Source organism: Polyodon spathula, chromosome 3 (assembly GCF_017654505.1).
Source record: "Polyodon spathula isolate WHYD16114869_AA chromosome 3, ASM1765450v1, whole genome shotgun sequence".
Taxonomy (NCBI): Eukaryota; Metazoa; Chordata; class Actinopteri; order Acipenseriformes; family Polyodontidae; genus Polyodon; species Polyodon spathula.
The window spans coordinates 18414786-18435036 of NC_054536.1; the positions used below are offsets into that span (position 1 = coordinate 18414786).

Consider the following 20251-nt stretch of genomic DNA (forward strand, 5'->3'; position numbering starts at 1 on the left):
TATATTTGAAATACATTCAGTAGATGTGATCGAAAAATGACACACAGTGACTTTTTATTGTGCTGATTGACAACTGACATCACGAAAATGCTGCAAAATGATCTTAGGCAGGTGTTGTCATTTACAGAGTGTGTCTGGTTATACTGTCTCGCCAGGTTTGAAATTGCTGGCTGTGAGCACTCAAGATAGCGAGCCACAGCACCCTGCCTTAGTCCAGCCTCCAACATGCCGATTGCACAAAGGCACTGCTCTCTTGACAGACTTGGCATATTATTTTTTTTCTGTTATTTTCTTTATTGCTTTTATTGAAGCTTGCAATTCAACAGCTGAAATCACTCCATATCCAGTGTCCAATCAACTCTCTCACTAATTAAGTGATTAAATGCATATGCTTCAGCCACTCAAGCATGACTGAGTGATTAAAAAGAAACCAAAAATATTTTGTCAATGTCCATCATTTATATACCTTATTTTTTTTCGAAAATAAATGTCTTATAATAGTGATAAGTTTCTTTTGATGCTTGGTATACATATTTAAAAGCTGACGACACACAGTGTGTGATGGGGCAGAGATACTGGTAACCAGAGTCAGGTATGATTGACACTCATTTCATTTGCTGTGATTTTCCTCAGCTTGGATATCTCCGCACATCAGCAGTTTGGTCAGCTGCTGAGCAGAAGCAAAAAACAAACTGAAAATGTTTGAATTGAGTAGCAATGGTCCTGCAACAATCAACAGGTTTCACGAGTGATCCCTTACAAAGGTTTACCATGGTAACTTTGCAGTCATTTTGCAGGTTTACAATGCTTTCCCTGTGGTTATACTATGCTTTACTCCTCTTTGCTTTGCTTTTACTACAGGAAACTTTTATAAGGGATATATTACAGTATTTTGTGAGAGTCTGAAACATTCACAGCTCAGTGTGTTTGCTGACTGACTCCAGGTAGTGTGGAGGCGCTGTGCTGTTACTCACTCTCTCAGTGTGGAGGCGCTGTGCTGTTACTCACTCTCTCAGTGTGGAGGCGCTGTGCTGTTACTCACTCTCTCAGTGTGGAGGCGCTGTGCTGTTACTCACTCTCTCAGTGTGGAGGCGCTGTGCTGTTACTCACTCTCTCAGTGTGGAGGCGCTGTGCTGTTACTCACTCTCTCAGTGTGGAGGCGCTGTGCTGTTACTCACTCTCTCAGTGTGGAGGCGCTGTGCTGTTACTCACTCTCTCAGTGTGGAGGCGCTGTGCTGTTACTCACTCTCTGTGTGGAGGCGCTGTGCTGTTACTCACTCTCTCAGTGTGGAGGCGCTGTGCTGTTACTCACTCTCTCAGTGTGGAGGCGCTGTGCTGTTACTCACTCTCTCAGTGTGGAGGCGCTGTGCTGTTACTCACTCTCTCAGTGTGGAGGCGCTGTGCTGTTACTCACTCTCTCAGTGTGGAGGCGCTGTGCTGTTACTCACTCTCTCAGTGTGGAGGCGCTGTGCTGTTACTCACGTTCTCAGCGGGTTGACGATCTCCTCTCGTAAGGTGTTCTGAATGTCAGCATCTCGACTGCCAGGGCTCTTGAACAACATGGAGTCCAGCACGGAGGAGCACGAGAACAGACTGCAGGGACACAGCACGCACACACACATGCATACACATACACATATATGCAAACACACACAAAAACACACAGCATTAGTACTGATTCACTCTAAATTTACTAGAAGATGGTTGGAGTATTTTGGTATTGTAGGCATGTGTTGTTTCTTCTTAAATCAAGTGGCCCATGTGATACAATAGACATATCATACATTTTATTTTAGAAACTATTAAACACTCAATAATGCCGAATTTCAAAAGTGCTTTCACTATTCTTTACTGCTCTTTGCTATGCTTTTACTGAGGTTAGTTTAACATGGTTTGTTTCTTTAATATGCTTTACCACACCTGTCTGTGCTTTACATTGCTTACCTATGCTTTACCATGCTTTCACTGTGCTTTTTACTACTCTTTGCTATGCTTTTACCATATGGAACCATTACTAGGGTAGAATACAGTGTGACAGCAATGTGAATAATAAGTGGTGGAGTGGAGTAGCTGCTGACCTGAAGAGAGCCGAGTCCATGTAGCAGGAGTTGCAATGTCCCTGGATCCCCCTCATCTTCCCTTTCAAGACCTGGACAGCCCTGTCTCCATCCAGGGGAGGCACGGCCCCAGTAATGGCTGTGCCGCCCTCCTTCCCCTCTGAAACACAGACAATCGCTTAACACACCACTGCATTACAGCTAGAAAACGTTCCCATTGCATAGCAGTATCTTGATTTTACTAGGAGTTTGATAACGTTCCCATTGCATAGCAGTTTCTTGATTTTACTAGGAGTTTGATAAGACACACTTGATTTTGTTGCCTACACACTGAGTCTAATCAAGCCTGCAGTAAAACCTGGAATGGGTGAAAATGCTTTGCAATAGGAGTCTTGTTTCTGTCCCTCCAAAAGACCTTAATTTAAAACACACACACAAATGTTTTTTTGTGCGTGTCCAATTATACCCCATTCTTCTCCTCGTAATTTAGCATGTCCAATCATGCTTCCTCACCGCAACAGCTGCCCACAACAGTTAAGGAGAACTGAAGATCAGTGGGCGTCCTCTGACCCCCAAGCCAACTGCCTCTTTACATCCAGAAGCTTGAGAGTGGATTCCAGATACCGGCCTCGGGAGGACAAAGGATAGCCCTGGCCAGTAGGGTGCGCTGTAGTAGTGCTTTTTCCGTATGTGGCAATGTGTTACCACTGCAGGTTCACCCATTTCATTTTTATGATATTAGATACAGGAGATGCAGAAATGAAAATAGGCCTGCAGTCACCTGTCAGCAGCCTTGTGGCCGCCTGCCTCTGATCAGGGCGGGACTGGAAGCGAGAGTCAGGATGGCAGGACTGCAGCCTCACAAACAGACCCCTCTTCGGGGGGCAAAAAAACATCTGAACGCCCTTGAAGGACCCATCAGAGACCCCCTTGTCTTCCTCCTGCAAAACAAGGAGATCAAACTAGCAGGCAACTACACAGAACAAGCAACCCCTGTAAAAGTTTACATGCTAATCTACTGTATGCAGTTACCATAGTTTATCATGGTCCACCATGTTTTTTAATATGCTTTACCAGACCTGACCTATCTGGGCTTTACAATGCTTACCTATGCTTTTCCATGCTTTCACTATGCTAATTTTATAAAGGATCTAAAATACCTTACTACAGGCATGTTAACGGTTAACAAACTCTGATATATACTGCTATCTCTACTTTAAGAGATACTTCGCTGTATGCCTACCCCAAAGGTTTATGGGAACTCTGTATAGTTGTCAGATAAAAAGCAGATGAGCAGGATGTTTCATACTTTTGCATATGGCAAACAATCCCACTATGTTTGTGAGCGACTGTTTATTTTGCTAGGTAACTATTTCGACTTTTTCTTTGAACAGTCCTAGTACTGATCAGAATGGAGCTATAATCTCGGCGTGGATGCTCATGATCTCATTTTAGATGTTGAAGTGTTTACCAGCTCCAGCCCGGCGAACAGGCCCTCTCTCTCAGGTAGCCTTCCAATCCAGCGGATAGTGCCATATATGAGCCTCTCTGCTTCCAGACTCACTTCCACCACGGAGTTCTGCACGAGCTCAGACTTCCACTCTCCACCACTCTGCCCATGGCTGCTCTTCGGAGGAGCCTCCCAGTCCATCCTGGTGTCAGTGTTTGAATCAGCAGCTACCACAAACACACACCCTCATTTAAAAGGAAGAACAACTAGGATGCATGAGATTAAATCATTTTCTCACCCATGTAACATTTATGGTATTTGATTTCCAATTATTATTTTGTTAGTGTTATTGTTATTATTATTATTATTATTACATATTTTTTATTTTGAGCTGGGCAATGTTCATAGCAATATCTACAGTACTATTTACAAGCCTAGTTAGTTCCCAACAAGAGCTTTCTGCATCATCAATGTGAGACTGCAGGTAAGAGTGCAAGACTCATTTGGTTATTATTTTCACCTTCTACAGCTATGAGATTTTCTGTAATGAAAAAAAGTATTAGATTCAATGCATCTTGTTAGTGGCAGCAATTAATTCAACAAGACCCCAAGAAATGTCAACAGGTAAGTTTGCACAGGGGTAGAAACTGAAACTAAAGATAGGACCTGTGAAGGCTGTTAGAGGATTCCCATTACAATGAGAACCACCAAAATACAACATACAGCTGGGCAAAGGGAAGAACAAGAAAAAACATCAGCCTTTCAGAGGGAGCCCCTGGCCATCCGCTCTGCCCCCAATCTGAGAAGCTGTGTCTGGGACCCACCTGGAGACAGCAGCTCATCCTTGAACACACAGTCCAGTGGCAGGGTCAGGTTAGTGTTGCCCTGCTCCCCATCCTACGAGACAAACAGCGGTATCAGCAATGTCATGTGGAAAGGTTTTATCAGTGCATGTAGGTCTACGCACCCCAGTCAATTGGTTTCAGAAAAGGTTGTATATTTTCATTTTGAAACATCATATCCGGTACTAGAGTGTTGCATCAGATCATGTGCCTGAGGGTGACCTGCAAAAGCGTGTCAGGTTTGGGTAAGAATGTGAACTTTTTCGCAGTTTGCGGTGCAGGTGTGGGTCTGAATCTGAATCACCGAAAACATTTTCTGTCCTTTCAGTGTACTATTCTGTAACCCTTTCCCAAATAACCTATTGGAAGGTAAATGTACCGGTATTGCCTACACTAAAGCAGGAGGCGATTAGGGAGGAGTCAACGGGCTGCGTGTTCGGGTTGGGTCCTGTAGTAGCTGGTCCAGGTCGGAAACGGGTTGTAAAAGTCGGACATGCGCAGAACTCTGTCCTGTACTACTTTATGCTAAGAAAGTTCTCAGTTTCTTTGCCTTATTCTCAGGATATTCATTACACTTGCACTTCCTGGGCCAACTAAGCAGTATCTTTTGGGTCATGTTACTGGCTGAAAACATATCAGTCAACAGGGGAAGCAGCTGGTTGTTTATTGACAGGAAGGAAGCCGTTGTTTCGGACATTTTACAAAAACTGAATGGGGACGGACAGGTCCACACACATAGGAAGAGAGGCACACAGAAGCTTGTTTTTGGTTAATTTTGTTCTTTTATGACGGCTAGGCATTTCTTTCTCGGTTACAACATATCTGGTCTCAGAGTCTCTCACGTAAGCAGCTTCCTGCTAATGTACAACATCTAATGCTCCATGCCCTCTATCTCCTGTGAGAGATCTGTACCTAGTCCTATTACATTAGAGGCATCAGTCTGCAGGATAAAATGTATTAATCAGAATCAACTTACGCATTCATTTATTTCAGTTTTAGGGCCAATTTAAAAACCTGTCCTGTCTCAAATGTGCACAGTATGCCTCTTTACATTTTAGAAACTTTCCTTTTTCATTTGGGGGTTGGAATTATAGGAAATAAAAGATGGGTAAAGGTAAACCTACACAATGTGGGAGGCTGAAGGAAATTCAAATGTGGCTGTCGGCAGCTGCAAAAACAGTTTAAGTCCATAGTGTTTGTTTCTATCGCTACAAAAAAAAAAAAAAAGTAAAAGGACAGAAAAGTTATTCCCTTTTTTTGTTAAGCTACACTGTTTTGTTCTACTGAATGCAATACTCGTACTGGTCCATAGAAGGAACCTGCTATTGTATATATTAGCTGCTGGAATTTTTGGTAAACTACACTAGGTAACGCAATTTTTGTTCCTGGGTAGTAAGTGTTATTTCCTAATTGCTTACGCCTCAAAAGTATAGAAAATGGCTATTATTCCCCACAAACTTTGCTTTTGTGACCGGGACAGTGATATTTTGAAATTTACCTATTTCCAATGAGAAAACGGGCAAATTTGTGTCTTTTCGTTCACATAAAGTCAGAAAAAAACAACATATGAATCCAAATTAACATGTATTTATACTAAAGTAATACAAAAATGACTACAAAAGATTTAGATGCAAGTAGTTTTTCGAGATTTACGATTATACTGTAAATCACTTTCACAAATCATCCCCCAAATGTAGTCTCCCATCATGTTCTCGTTATACTGTCCTTGGTAGCGGCGTTCAAAGTCCAGTATATCCTGGTGGAAGTGCTCGCCTTGCTCCTCCAAGTACGCTCCCATGTTCTCCTTGAATTTATCAAGATGAGCATCAAGGATATGGACTTTGAGGGACATCCTGCAGCCCATTGTTCTGTAGTTCTTCACCAGAGTCTCAACCAGCTCCACATAGTTTTCGGCCTTGTGATTTCCCAGGAAGCCCCGAACCACTGCGACAAAGCTGTTCCAAGCCGCTTTCTCCTTACTAGTGAGCTTCTTGAGGAATTCATTGCACTCCAGGATCTTCTTTATCTGTGGTCCGACGAAGACACAGGCTTTGACCTTTGCCTCAGACAGCTTAGGGAAGAAGTCTTGAAGGTACTTGAAGGCTGCTGACTCCTTATCTAGAGCTCTGACAAATTGTTTCATAAGGCCCAATTTGATGTGCAGTGGTGGCATCAGCACCTTCCAGGGGTCCACCAGTGGCTCCCACTTGACATTGTTTCTCCCTACATAGAACTCGGTCCGCTGTGGCCAGTCCCGCCTGTGGTAGTGCGCCTTGGTGTCCCTGCTGTCCCAAAGGTAAAGATAGTAGGGAAACTTGCTAAAACCACCTTGGAGACCCATCAGGAATGCCACCATTGCAGCCTCTTGATGCCATCTCAGAAAAATGCAGCTATGTATCCACTTGGGCAGCTGGAACTAAACTGAACTGGTAGGCTTATGGCCCCTGTATTTATACTACTATTTATATTACTGGAAAGTTTTAAAAAGTTCTAGAAGTTACTCCAAGTTTACTCAGCACTGAATCTATCTGGAATGTTTTGGAAAATAGGTACATTTCAAAATATCACTGTCCTGGTCACAAAAGCAAAGTTTGTGGGGAATAACAGCCATTTTCTATACTTTTGAGGCATAAGCAATTAGGAAATAACACTTACTATCCAGGAACCAAAATAAATAAATAAATAAATAATTGTTACACGGTGCTATCAAAATCACTAACCTATTAACCTCAATGGATGCTATATCATGCACTTGCTCATGCTTTTATACTTTACTGCCTGGGACTGAAGCTTTTTTATGTCTGCGAGTGTGATCCACATTGCACCGTTTGTGTTCTACGTTCCCACTGATGTTTAAACGTAAATTTAACAAGTGAGATTTAATTATTACCACTTTGATGTGATTTCTGTCGTATGGTACAAGGCAATAAAGGCATATATAGTTTAACAAGCCTCATGCCCAACTATGATCAGTAAAGAAAAAAGCCTACATAAAGAGCTCAGTGAAGTTCTCTAATTCAATTTGAAAACGCTTTCTCATTATTATTAATTGGTACTGAAAAAATACGTAAATTGAAAATAAAGTACAAGTTAGGAAATATAATTTTTCAATTAACAGGTTTTCAACAGGTTCCTATGATGTTGTGCATGGTGCACTCACATATTTCAAACTTTGCTATGATTCGTACCAAATTAGCTTTATACTTGGTTTGTTTGTATCCGAATATATCTTAAGGCACTCAAAGCAACCCACAAACACTTGAGTGACTCTCAACGAGGCTAACGGACCACCCTGTAGTGTATGAACTATCCTTAAGAATGCAGAAAATATAAACTGTGGTCACAGTTCTGTATTGGGGAATAACCAGGACCAGGAACCGCGGACTCCTCTGCCCATCCAGACCGTACCCCAGTCGGATGTGTCTGTCGTCACCACCTGTCGGTTGTGTATCACTCCCATCCTTACTCCTTCACGCAGGTGGAAGGCTTCCGTCCACCAGCTTAGGGCTTCCCAGCACAAGGGAGACGCTGTCAGTCGATGATGTCTGTCGTGCTTGGGGTGTACCTGAAAAGCACTGAGCCATGTCTGGATCAGGCGCATGTGGAGTAACCGCAGTTGAATGGCTGATGTAGCTGTGGCCATCAGACCCAATAGTTTCTGACATAACACAAATTGTACTGTGGACCCGTTTAAACAGGGTAAACAGTTGCGAATGGCGGCCACACTACTGTCTGACAAGTAGGCTTGCATCGTAAGGGAATCCAGCCAGAGACCCAAACAGACTGTACTCTGCACCAGTATTAATTAGCTTTTGGCACCGTTGAGGGCAAGACCCAGTCTCTCCAGATGCTCTGTCACTATCGCCATGTACGCCCTTGCTCCCTCCTGCGACTGGGAACAGATCAACCAGTCATCAAGGAAGTTCAACACCCTGATCCCTTGCAGCCTCAAGGGAGCTAGGACGGCATCCATCCACTTTGAAAAAGTGCGGGGGGCTAGGGAGTAAGGAAAACTCCTAGACACTCCCCTGAAAGAGACAGAGATATTTCTGGTGCACTAGAAGAATAGGGATGTGAAAATATGCGTCCTTCAAATCCGCTGTTGTAAACCAGACGCCTGGCTAGACAGACTGGAGGATGTGGCGATGTGTGACCATCTCGAAACTCCTCTCACTCAAAAACCTGTTGAGATGTCTCAGGTCTAGGATGGGGCTAAGGCCAATATCCTTTTTTGGCACCAGAAAGTATCTCGAGTAGAACCCCTGTTTCTGAGAAGTCTATTCTACAAGGCGGATGACTTGTTTGAGAAGTAATGTTTCTACTTCTTGCCTGAGAGCCAAGACCTGGAGAGGGTCATTCATGGATGTAGTTGTGATCCCTCGAAAAGGAGAAGGTCCCGATCAGATTGCAGTGCGTAACCGGTGTGTATGGTGGCGAGTACCCAGGAGTCTGAGGTGCAATTGTACCAATCCTGCAGCTGGTGTTGTGAGAAAGGGTGGGTCTGAGGCCGCAAGCCTTCAGGGCACTTGCTGGGGCTGCCAAAGCAGAGGTGCAGGATGTCTCAGAGGCTGTTGTAGGCTGCGTGCTGATGTGTTGGCGTTTCCCCATCCTTGCTGATGGCCCCAGGTGTTGGCTGTCGCGAAAGCCTGCAGGCGGTGCCTCAGGTAACCATGCGGTGCAGTGGGGACTGGCATTGTCCGGGTTACCATAGTAACTGCCGGGCACCAACGCTTTCCCATTCTTCGTGTCGGGGCCCAGGAAGGAAGCATTGCAGCCACTGGCCGAGACGCTTCTTGTTCTTTGTGAAAACCCTAAAGTACAGCCAGGGGAGAATGGTGCGTTCAACAGGTCGGACTTCTCCGCAATGAGGACCCTTGTCTGAGACAGCCACAGCTGTCTGCGTGCCACCACCAGACCTGGCAGGCTTCTGCCCAGGGCTTGACCCTGGAAGCCGGATATCTGCAGCAGCATACCCGAAACCAAGCGTAGCTCTGAAGCTAGCGGTTCGGGAATAGCTATAGATTGTAGCATGCCATCCAGGTAGGCCATCAAGAGACTCCCTGTGTTGGCAAAATGCATTACCTGCACCTCGGCTGCATACGCCTTTTTGAGGTGGGCTCCTGTGATTCTGCATTGGCCGTTAAGACATACAGTGCTGAGAAAAAGTTTGTAAACCCCTTAGGATTTTCACATATTTCAAACCTAAAATGTTATTAGATCTTAATCCAAGTCCTAATAATAGATAAAGATTAAACAAATGACACAAACATGATACTTCTTCAACATTTATTTATCCAAAAATGATTTAACATTCAACATCCATGTGTGAAAAAATATGTGAACCTTTAGATTCAGTAACTGGTGGCACCCCCTTGAGCAGCAATGACTTCAACTAAGTGTTTCCTGTAAGTGTTGGTCAGTCTCTCCATCGGTTTTGAGGAATTTTGGCCCATTTCTCCTTACAGAACTGCTTCAACTCAGTGACACTTGAGGGCTTCCTTGCATGGGCAGCTCGCTTAAGGTCCTGCCACAAAATTTCAATGGGGTTTAGGTCCAGACTTTGACTAAGCCAATCTATAACGTGGAATTTCTTCTTCTGCAGCCATTCTTTTGTAGATCTGCTTGTATGTTTAGGATCATTGTCTTGCTGCATGATCAACTTTCGGTTCAGCTTCAGCTCACGGACGGATGGCCTGACATTCTCCTCTAGAATCTTCTGATACAATGCAGAATTCATGGTTATGTCAATGATAGCAAGCCGTCCAGGTCCTGAGGCTGCAAAGCAGCCCCAGACCATCAAACTACGACCACCCTGCTTGATGGTTGGAACGAGATTCTTCTGTTCAAACGCAGCGTTTGGTTTTCGCCAAACATCACGTTTCTCACTGAGGCCAAAAAGTTCTACCTTTGACTCGTCTGTCCAGAGAACATTGTTCCAGAAGTCTTGTGGTTCATCTATGTGCTCTTTGGCGAACTTCAGACGAGCAGCAATGTTCTTTTAAGAGAGCAGTGGTTTCCTCCTGCCTATCCTTCCATGAACACCATTCTTGTTCAATCTTTTATTGATAGTTGAGTCATGAACATTCACATTAGCCAAAGTGAGAGGGGCCTGCAGATCCCTGGATGTTACTCTAGGGTTCTCTGTGACTTCCTTGATGATTTTCCGGTTTGTTCTTGAAGAGATTTTGGTAGGACGGCAGCACCTGGGTAGAGTGACTGTGGTCTTGAACTTTCTCCATTTGTAGACTACTGACAGTAGATTGGTGGAGCCCCAAATCCTTAAAAATGGTTTTGTAACCCTTTATAAACTGATGAGCATCAATAATTGTTTTTCTGAGGTCCACAGAGATTTCTTTTGATCATGGCATGACATGTTTCCACACAACTTTATGGTAAAGACCAAACTCACAAAGTTTCTGATCTTTAGACAGGGTAGGGCCTCCCAAACTCACCCCTAAAGATCTATCTAACTATTTAAACACCTGATTCTAATTATCCCCTTAATTGAGCTGATAAAACCAGGGGTTCACTTACTTTTTCACATACCCTGAATCTTCATTACTCAGTTTGTCTAATTCACACATCACTTAGTTTCAAAAGACATGGAATTGGTTAATATAAACACTATTGGATATTTAAGAAAAGACTGGTTTTGATTTAAGAAGGCTATTATGGTAAAACTATGGAATTTCCATAATTATCATTGGGGTTCACAAACTTTTTCTCTGCACTGTTTAGGATCCTTGGCCAGGCCTCCCACTGGAGGGGCTCACACCAAAGCCGCTATGGTGGAGTCCATTGGCAGAAACTGTGCTAGTCCCAGCGATCCTGCACCTTTCTAGGAGGCCAGAGGGGCAGTGCTCTTGGAGATGCTCGGCGCCGAGGCCGGTCATTGCCAGGAGGACTGAACCTCCTCCAGAAAATCCGGGACCTGGAGTAATTTGGAGGCTCACTCTATAAGCGCCTACACTGAGCTTGAGGGAGGGGTCGCGTCAGCTTCAGAGGCAACCTCAGAGCTGACACCCACCTCCCGAGTCGTGTCCTGGAGCTCTGGTCGACTGATAGATTCTCCATCCCGATAGATTCTCCTCATTCATCACCTCATCCTGCTCTAAGGCCAAGGCAGAGGAAAAATAGAAAAACAGGCAGCAAGCTGCAAGGTTAGTAGAAGTAGACTACAGTCGCTAGGCGATGTCTATAAAAGGCTAATTTAATCTGTCATGGAGATTACTTTGTTAGAATGTTAATCCTTTGCAGTCAATTTATTCTGCAATGTTTAAAATATTTATTTTTCAGAGTAAAACCGATTTAAAAGGCAGTGCATGGCAAAAGGACATCAGTACTGCATCTCCCCCCAAGCCCCACCCCTTGTTTGCTATATTTTTTACATACCTCTTTATAAACATGCATACTGATAAATCCTCTCCTGATGACTCGTTTTATCACCAAACTCCTCAATAATGCGATCCAAGTCATTATTTTATTACTATAACACCTCAAAAAGCTCTGCAAATGTCAGTGATGTTCTTTGAGCGCTGGATGCGGGAGCAGCTATCTCCTTTGTTTGTGTCCGTGTTATCTCTGTGGTGCATGGGGCTACTGTATTGCTCAGATACGCCCTTTTTTGGGGGGCTTCATTCGGCTCCTATTGCTCTCACTAGGCCATTGAAAGGTTTTCTCAGCCTTTTCTGGAGAAAAAAACGACTAGAGACCAGTGCTTTAAGTCTTTTTGATGATGTCAGAAAAAATTCTGACTATGAAAAAAAGGTGCAAATAGCTAGCTATAACGTTACCATGATCCAAGTAACGTCTTCCTTGTTTTATCAGTACAAATAATAGATCAAATACAATCTTGAGGTGCATTCATTTATCTATCGGTTTTCTTTTTATAATACATTATCACTACCTTGCATACTTATCTTGTTTAACTAGTGAAACATGTGCTTTAACACATATACAGCTCTGGAAAAAAATTAAGAGACCACTGCAAAATTATCAGTTTCTCTAGTTTTACTATTTATAGCTATGTGTTTGGGTAAAATGAACATTTTTGTTTTATTCTATAAACTACTGACAACATTTCTCCCAAATTCCAAATAAAAATATTGTCATTTAGAGCATTTATTTGCGGAAAATGACAACTGGTCAAAATAACAAAAAAGATGCAGTGTTGTTAGACCTCAAATAATGCAAAGAAAATAAGTTCATATTCATTTTTAAACAACATAATACTAATGTTTTAACTTAGGAAGAGTTCAGAAATCAATATTTGGTAGAATAATCCTGATTTTCAAGCACAGCTTTCATGCATCTTGGCATGCTCTCCACCAATCTTTCACATTGATGTTGGGTGACTTTATGCCACTCCTGGTGCAAAAATTCAAGCAGCTCGGCTTTGTTTGATGGCTAGTGACCATCCATCTTCCTCTTGATCACATTCCAGAGGTTCTCAATGGGGTTCAGGTCTGGGGATTGGGCTGGTCATGACAGGGTCTTGATCTGGTGGTCCTCCATCCACACCTTGATTGACCTGGCTGTGTGGCATGGAGCATTGTCCTGCTGGAAAAACCAATCCTCAGAGTTGGGGAACATTGTCAGAGCAGAAGGAAGCAAGTTTTCTTCCAGGACAACCTTGTATTTCTTTTTTCTAATTGGAAGTGTTCTAGTTTAATTGCAAGGTTTGACTTTTTCTTTAACTTATGCACAACAGTGTTTGGGATGGGATCTTCTTTTTAAAAAAATAACAAATGTTCTTTATTTTGAAAAATAAAATGTTGCTGTTGATAAATGTCTATATGATAATCAATTATGAAATTAGGTTGCTGATTGCACCACTATTAATTTTCCCAGGCCATTTTGTATTTGAATGTATAGTCTGTTTACATTTTATGAAAAGCAACCGGCACTTGTATTTAATTTGATGTATTTGTTGTTGTACTCACCTGCACAACAAAACTGGCAAAAACATACAAAACAATTTTTTATTGCAATACATGTGAAAAGATTTGATTTGTTTACAACACTCTGTGTTGGACCGGGTCATATGTCCGTGCTTTGTGGCCCCACTTACCATGGGCTACAAAAAATAAGGGCTATTTTAAAGACTTTTTTTTGTTAAGGACTGTTTTTTTCAAAGCTCATTTTTGTTAAATCAAAAGTTTGCAGTTCATGCAACTTTTTCAGATGGTTTAGAAGCTGTTTTAATAGTTTATTCACATTTTTCAAAGCACTGTTTAACCAGACTGAATGTTTATAAAATACTCTTCAAAAAACTGTCCTTAAAAAAAAAAAAAGAATCCTTAAAATGGTTTTGTGACAGGTCTTTGAAAAGTTTTCAAAAACAACAATATAAAAAAAGAATGCAAAAAGGGGAATTTGGCTTGTTCCTTTTCAATGTTTATTTTTCAGGGGCTCACAAAATACCACACTAAATCACTCACCTTCCACAGTAACGTATATGACTGGGGTTCTTCATGGGAACACCATGAAACCAGGTAATTAATCAACAGGTACGTACAATAATAACATTTTTATTTTTATATAGCGCCTTTCATGGTGGACCACCAACACAAACATCTTTACAGAGGTAGGCTGTGAACTGTGCATTATATGCAGAGTCACTTACAATAGGACACTGATTTAACATCTCATCCGCAGGACAGAGCACAAGGCAGTTAAGTGTCTTGCTCAGGGTCACACAGTGAGTCAGTCAATGGCAGAGGTGAGGTTACCTTCCGGTTACAAGCCCTGGACTTTAACCACTGGACCACACTGCCTCCTGAAGTCAACCATAACATAGAGTCAAGTATGAATGACACCTGTTTCATTTGCTGTGATTTTCCTCAGCTTGGATATCTCTGCCCCGGCATTTGGTCGGCTGCCAGTCAGAAGCAAAAAAATAAACCGTAAATGATTGCATTGAGTAGAAAAGCCACTGCAACGCCCACTGCACAATTAACAGGTTTCATCATGTGTCAATAAATACCTGCTCAAATTATTATAATTATTCAAATTATTATTTCTTTCTTAGCAGATGCCCTTATCCAGTTATTATGGTATTTTGTGAGCCCCTGAAAATATAATCAGTGAAAAGGAGTGAGGCTAGTGGGTTCAAGTCTACAACCAGGGGGATGGCAGTCACTCACTGTGGCAATCATGGCGTAAGTCTTGGCATCCTTCTTCTGCAGGCCGATTACCAGGCCCTTTTTAAAGGCCTCATCCACGAAGAAGTGGACCTGATCCCCAGGGTTCACCGGCTCATCCCCAGCTGACCCCTCTGTGTCTGGGGCACTCTTGGGCTGCTGAGTGGCTGCTCTCAGCTTTGTTAAGGTCACGAAGATACCACAGTTGTATTTGCATTTAAACCAACATTTTCCATTGTACGATCCATTAGTATTCCCTTTTCCCTCATCTTTACCCTAAGGGAACAAAAACACACATTAAAAACTAGCGCTCTTTCTCTCTCTCCTGTGAGGAGTTTGAGGATTTGTTTAAGTGTTAAGTGTATGTGTGTGTGAGAGACAGTGAGTGAGCGAATGCATGTGTTTTTTTGTGTGTGGGGGTTTGTGCTGACAGCTGGTCTGCCGAGCCCCAGCAGAGAACTCTCGTTCCCAGGGAATGAGAGATCTGACCCGCCGGCTTGTAATCTTTTTTTAAATCCTCAACTAAATCATATTATGTCTTGTCTGATGAGAGAGGCTGAGGCAGGGAAGGAGAAACAAGGAGAGGCTGACAAGGGTCAGGGAGCACAGGAGGAAGAGCCTCCAATAAACCTGGAGCTCAGGTAAATGATCACAGGCATTCTCTGCCCTCCCACCCTGAAGAAGCAAGCAGTGCTGAGATTAAGGCTGCTGTTGAACCCGGTTCTGAGAGTGGGTGCTCCAGTGTTGCAGGGGAGAAATCCCTTCTCCCCCAAACTCGCATGAAAGCGCTGCAGAGGAGCTGGGTGCAGCGGTGGGGGGGTGCTGAGCCACATCTCTAATAGCAGCGCTGGTGAGGTGAAATGGAGAGGGCAGTGTGTGATGAGCCACGCCTCTAATAGCAGTGCTGGGGAGGGCAGTGTGTGTTGAGCTATGCCTCTAATAGCAGCGCTGGGGTGGCTGTGCTTTTTAGATCGGGGTTAGGAGCAGATAATTTAATATACACAGAAATAGTATAGAACTGCATCCCTCTTCTGTGACAGAATTAGCTGTAATTTTAAAGTTCAGTGGTTTGGTTGACATTTGGAGGTGTTTGCATCTCACTGCTCGCCAGTACACATGGTCTCATCATATTTCACAGTATATAGTTAAAGCACGATTAGACAGGATATATACATTTAAACATCAACTTAATACGCTTACAAAAGCCAGTATAATACCAACAAGCCTGTCAGATCATCACTGTGTGCAGAGTACTGTAACTTTACCTAAAGAAACACATACTGCACCATTTTGGTGTTTTAATACTACACTTTTACAAGACTTCACATTTGTACAATTTCTGGAAAATTTGCAAAAAACAAAAAGATAAGTACAGAGCTCTGAGGCAGTGGTGGGATATTGGCAAGATACAAATTAAAGTTTTTTGTCAACAGTATACCTCCAGTGCAACCAAGTCAATGAACGCAGCTGTGAGAGAGCTGGAGAGAAAGATTCTTAAAATTGAAAGCCAGGCTGAACAGAGCACAGTGGCACAGGAGACAAGCCTTCATTGGGCAACCTGCTAGAGGAGAAGGTGCAGGGGGCACAGCTGCAGTCAAGATTTATCCAGCTAAGGGACATGATGCCCCCACCAGCTTCTTCTTCAGCCTGGAGAAAAAGAAAGCAAGCAGCAAACAGATGCACTGTGTCCGGCTACCCTGTGGGAGAGAGTTGCTGGAGCAGCAACAGATCAAAGAGGTAGCAGTGCAGTTTTATACTGAACTGTTTTCCAGCGAGCCGTGCAGTCAAACTAATAGGGACTCACTGCTGCAGGGCCAGTCCACCCCGAGCGAAGAGAAGGGCAGTGTGGAAGGTAACATCACTCTCCAGGAGCTGACCACAGCAGTCAAGCAGTTGGCCAGTAGGAAGGCCCCAGGAATTGATGGTCTACAAGCAGAGTTTTTCCAATATTTCTGGAATGAACTGGGGTCAGATCTGCTGCTTTTGCTACAAGAGTGTCTGAGAGATGGACAGCTAGTCCAGCTATGTACTCAGATGGGTGATTTTAATGTGGGACTGGTTTCGTAAGATCAGGAGAAATCTTTTGATCGGGTCGACCATCATTACCTGTTTACAACACTGGAGGCCTTTGGATTTAGCCCCAGATTCATTAACTATGTTAAAATTTTGTATAGTGATGTGACCTACAAATCTTCCAGGAGAAATGGTATGTGGGAGAGGCTGTCTGTTTGGTTCGCCCATTTTATTTAAAATGTTTGTGTCTTTAATGTATTTGTGATAGTTTTTCTTTCATTTTTTTCTCCCTCTGTTTAAAATCCTAATTTTAAAAGTAAAAGATTTCACTTTTCATATTTTTTAATGGTGATGCGCTGGGTAGGTTTCGGCTGATCCCGGAGCCAGCAGGAATCTTAATTTCATCTTTATTTCCACCTTATTGTTGACTTTTTTTTCCTAATGGATTTTCATATGATTACATGTATTTTTGTTTTTTTTGTTTTAAATTTTGTTTTTAAGGTGAAATGTCCCCCCGTGCCAGCAAGCATCCTATTTATGTATTTTGTGGTTTTATCTTATTTGTTGATTTTCAAACAGTTTTTAATGTGAGAATAAAGGACCATAAGTCAAAAGGGTCTCTCTCTCTCTCTCCCCCTAAGTAAAACCAGTCATTCAAGTTCTAGAAAGTCAAGCAGACAAACATTTATGTAAATTATTTAATTATATTTTTTAAGGGGGGTGGGACTTAACCCTTTAAGGACCAGGATCGTTTTAACATGATCATGCTGAAGTGGGCTCCTAGGACTGCAATTGTATAAACATGATAAAAAAAGTACTATGTTTTGATGACTTACAATGTCACCGTACTTTGCAGTACAGGCTTGAAATATATATCACTGGATAAGAGAGGGACTGACATTCATTCCCCAATAGTCCCTAGGGATCACAGCCTGTCCAATGGCAGTTGTAGCTTACGCCCTGTTATTAACAGTGCTGACAAGACCCCTATGGTAGTGTGCTGGGGTGCCCTGTAGTGCATAAGGCTTTGTAGTAGGGCTGGTTGGAGTGCACAGCTTTGAGCTAGATGAGCTTGAAATCTTTAAGGTTTGCTTATGGGTGGTAGACAGCTGTATGGATGTGTTTAATCCCCTTGTCACTGAGGAAAGTGGAGATCTCAGATTAAATTAACTGTGGGACATTATCTGTGGTAATGACCTGTGGCAACCCCCAGCAGGCGATCATTATGTCCAGTATGTGGATTATGGTCCGAGAGGTGACTGACTCCACGGGAACAACCTCAGGCCGTTTAGAGTGTAAATCATATGCGACCACCAGATAGCATTGATGATGGGGGACACCAGGAATTTTTGCTTGAGCGTAACACTGCCCAGATGACCCTTGTGTGCCATATTCAGCACCCGTGCTCGCAACACGCTTGGCACTACTGTGCGGTGACCCCGGGCCACAAAGAAAATCGTTCCAGCAGGACAGCTCTTATTTTTTTTCAGGATCAAAGGACTGCCAGAGCTATAGAAGGGACATCAAGTCCTGGAGGGGTCCATGTAACAGCTGGATCAGAGCTTGCCTGGTGTCCTCTGACTGAAGTCCTGGTTCAGGAGTTATAACTGATCTGGATAAAAGGTCTGCAACAGCACTGTAGAGCCCAGGGGTGAAGTGAAGCTAGAAATTGTACTGCTGTAGCCAGTCTGACCACCTGTACAGCCTGAGTGGTCTGTGTTACGTGCATGATGTGGACATACAAGCTGTGTCTAATGATCCGTTCTGAGGGTGAATGCCCCGCCGTACAGGTACGTGTACCAGCGTTCACGTGCCCAGTGGTGCTGTTGAGGTCAAAATGAGCCAGAAGAGGTGCAGTGGCGAGTTGCGTTTTAAGTGTGTGTTCAGCCTCTTGGCAAGCCGATGCCCAGTCCCAAGAGGCCTCCTTCTTAAGAAGCTGATGTAACGGTGAAGCGGTGGCTGAACACTGTGGCAAGAACCGAGGATAGTAGGCTGTCATATCCAAGAAGGAGGTAAACTGAGAAGCAGATTTAGGATCAGGAATGTGATGAATTCCACATTGGACTGGAGTGGGGAAATCCTGGGTCATGCAGCAAGACAATGATCCGAAACACACAAGCAAGTCTACATCAGAATGGTTGAAGAACAACAAATTAAAAGTTCTGGAATGGCCTAATCAAAGTCCTGACCTAAATCCCATTGAGATGTTGTGGTAGGACCTGAAACGAGCAGTTTATGCTCGAAAACCCACAAATGTCACCGAGTTGAAACAGTTCTGCATGAAGGAGAGGGCCAAAATTCCTCCACAGTGCTGCGAGGGACTGATCAAGAACTACAGGAAGTGTTTGGTTGCAGTTATTGCTTCTAAAGGTGGCGTAACCAGTTATTGAATGTAAGGGGGTGATTACTTTTTCACATGGAGCATTGGGTGTTGCATAACTTTCTTTAATAAATAAGTGAAATAAGTACCTAATTCTGTGTTATTTATTCACTCAGGATCTAATATTAGATTTTGGTTGAAGATCTGATAACATTCAGTGTCAAAAATATGCAAAAATGCAGAAAATCAGATAGGGGGCAAATATTTTTTCACGGCACTCTATATAGTCAGATGCAAGTAATAATCTCCCCCTCACTTGTGTATTAGATGTATTCTCAATAAGCTGGTCTCTAATCATCTCATGGTGCAGTGTACCAAATTTACAAGGCAGCGCTAATTCTCTCAATGCAGACATGTATTGGAGTATTGTCTCACCAGGCCATTGACCCAGTTGTCGGAATTTGAACCGCTGGATGAGGATGCTCTGAGCAGCTCTGAAATGTGCAGCAAGTACACTGATGGCCTCTTCATGAGTAGGAGCAGGATCCGGTGTCAGGAAAATGCGCTGTCCCTCTGTGGCCAGACTGTGTGTCAGCAAAGAGCGTTTATACGGATTGGCCACATTATCCAAGTCAATTGCAAGCAGGTATGTGTGAAACGAGTCCCACCAGCTAGTCCACGGGATGGGCGGTTTGCCAGGCATAGTCAAAAAGGAAGGCAGAGGGGCAAACAAAAATTCCGCCATCCTTGTTGCCAATGTTGTATTGTACAAACGGACACGAAACAGTGTTGTTGTAGATCAGTGGTTTTCAAAATGGGGCACGCATACCCTTGGGGGTACTCAAGCCCTCGTCTACACGAGAAAAATCCTGTAATGGCGGACAATGCTTTTTTTTTTTACCAGGTTGTAGAGCTTTGCAACTTAGCAATCAAATCAACAATGTTGTATCTCTTTTCAAATAAAACCACAGCGATACTGGGTATGTTGCCTTTCTTTTGGGTGAGGTTAACTCTATAAACACCCAACCTGTTGCTGATAGTGAAAGAGAGTTAAGCACACACATGGCTAATTTACACATTTAAATAGCAGTGTTGGTTACTCCAGTCTGCGGGCTTAAAAAAAAAAAAAACAATAAACTCAAAGAAAGATTGTCATTGTATGATGTTGCTTTTTTTAAACATGTGTAGTATTTACTAGGTAAGTTTACTTTCTGGAGTTTAAATGTTCAGTGTTAGTAGTTTAATCAGTTCAGTGTTTGTAGTTTAATCAGTTCAGTGTTTTATCTACGCTGATGTTTTTAAACAGTATTACTGAGTTGAGCAGGCAGCTGGGCTGCCTGTGAAATCACTCACTTGTTCTGCACTGGAGCTGCATGGAGCAACATTACTTATCTTTACTTGCAGTGCTTGCAAGTGTTTTTTCATTA

At 43.0% G+C, this 20251-nt stretch overlaps 1 protein-coding gene across 1 annotated transcript in view; it reads right to left on the reverse strand.

Annotated features, from left to right (window-relative positions):
- The window catches only part of cyldl (cylindromatosis (turban tumor syndrome), like), a 35600-nt gene that overhangs the window by 12455 nt on the left and 2894 nt on the right, over positions 1-20251 (reverse strand). The window contains exons 3-8 of the mRNA XM_041244578.1: positions 14495-14767; positions 4332-4404; positions 3529-3734; positions 2839-2998; positions 2079-2217; positions 1483-1593 (exon numbers count right to left, since the gene is read on the reverse strand). Coding sequence (XP_041100512.1) covers positions 1483-1593; positions 2079-2217; positions 2839-2998; positions 3529-3734; positions 4332-4404; positions 14495-14767 — 962 coding nt within the window. The remainder of the gene's footprint in view (positions 1-1482; positions 1594-2078; positions 2218-2838; positions 2999-3528; positions 3735-4331; positions 4405-14494; positions 14768-20251) is intronic.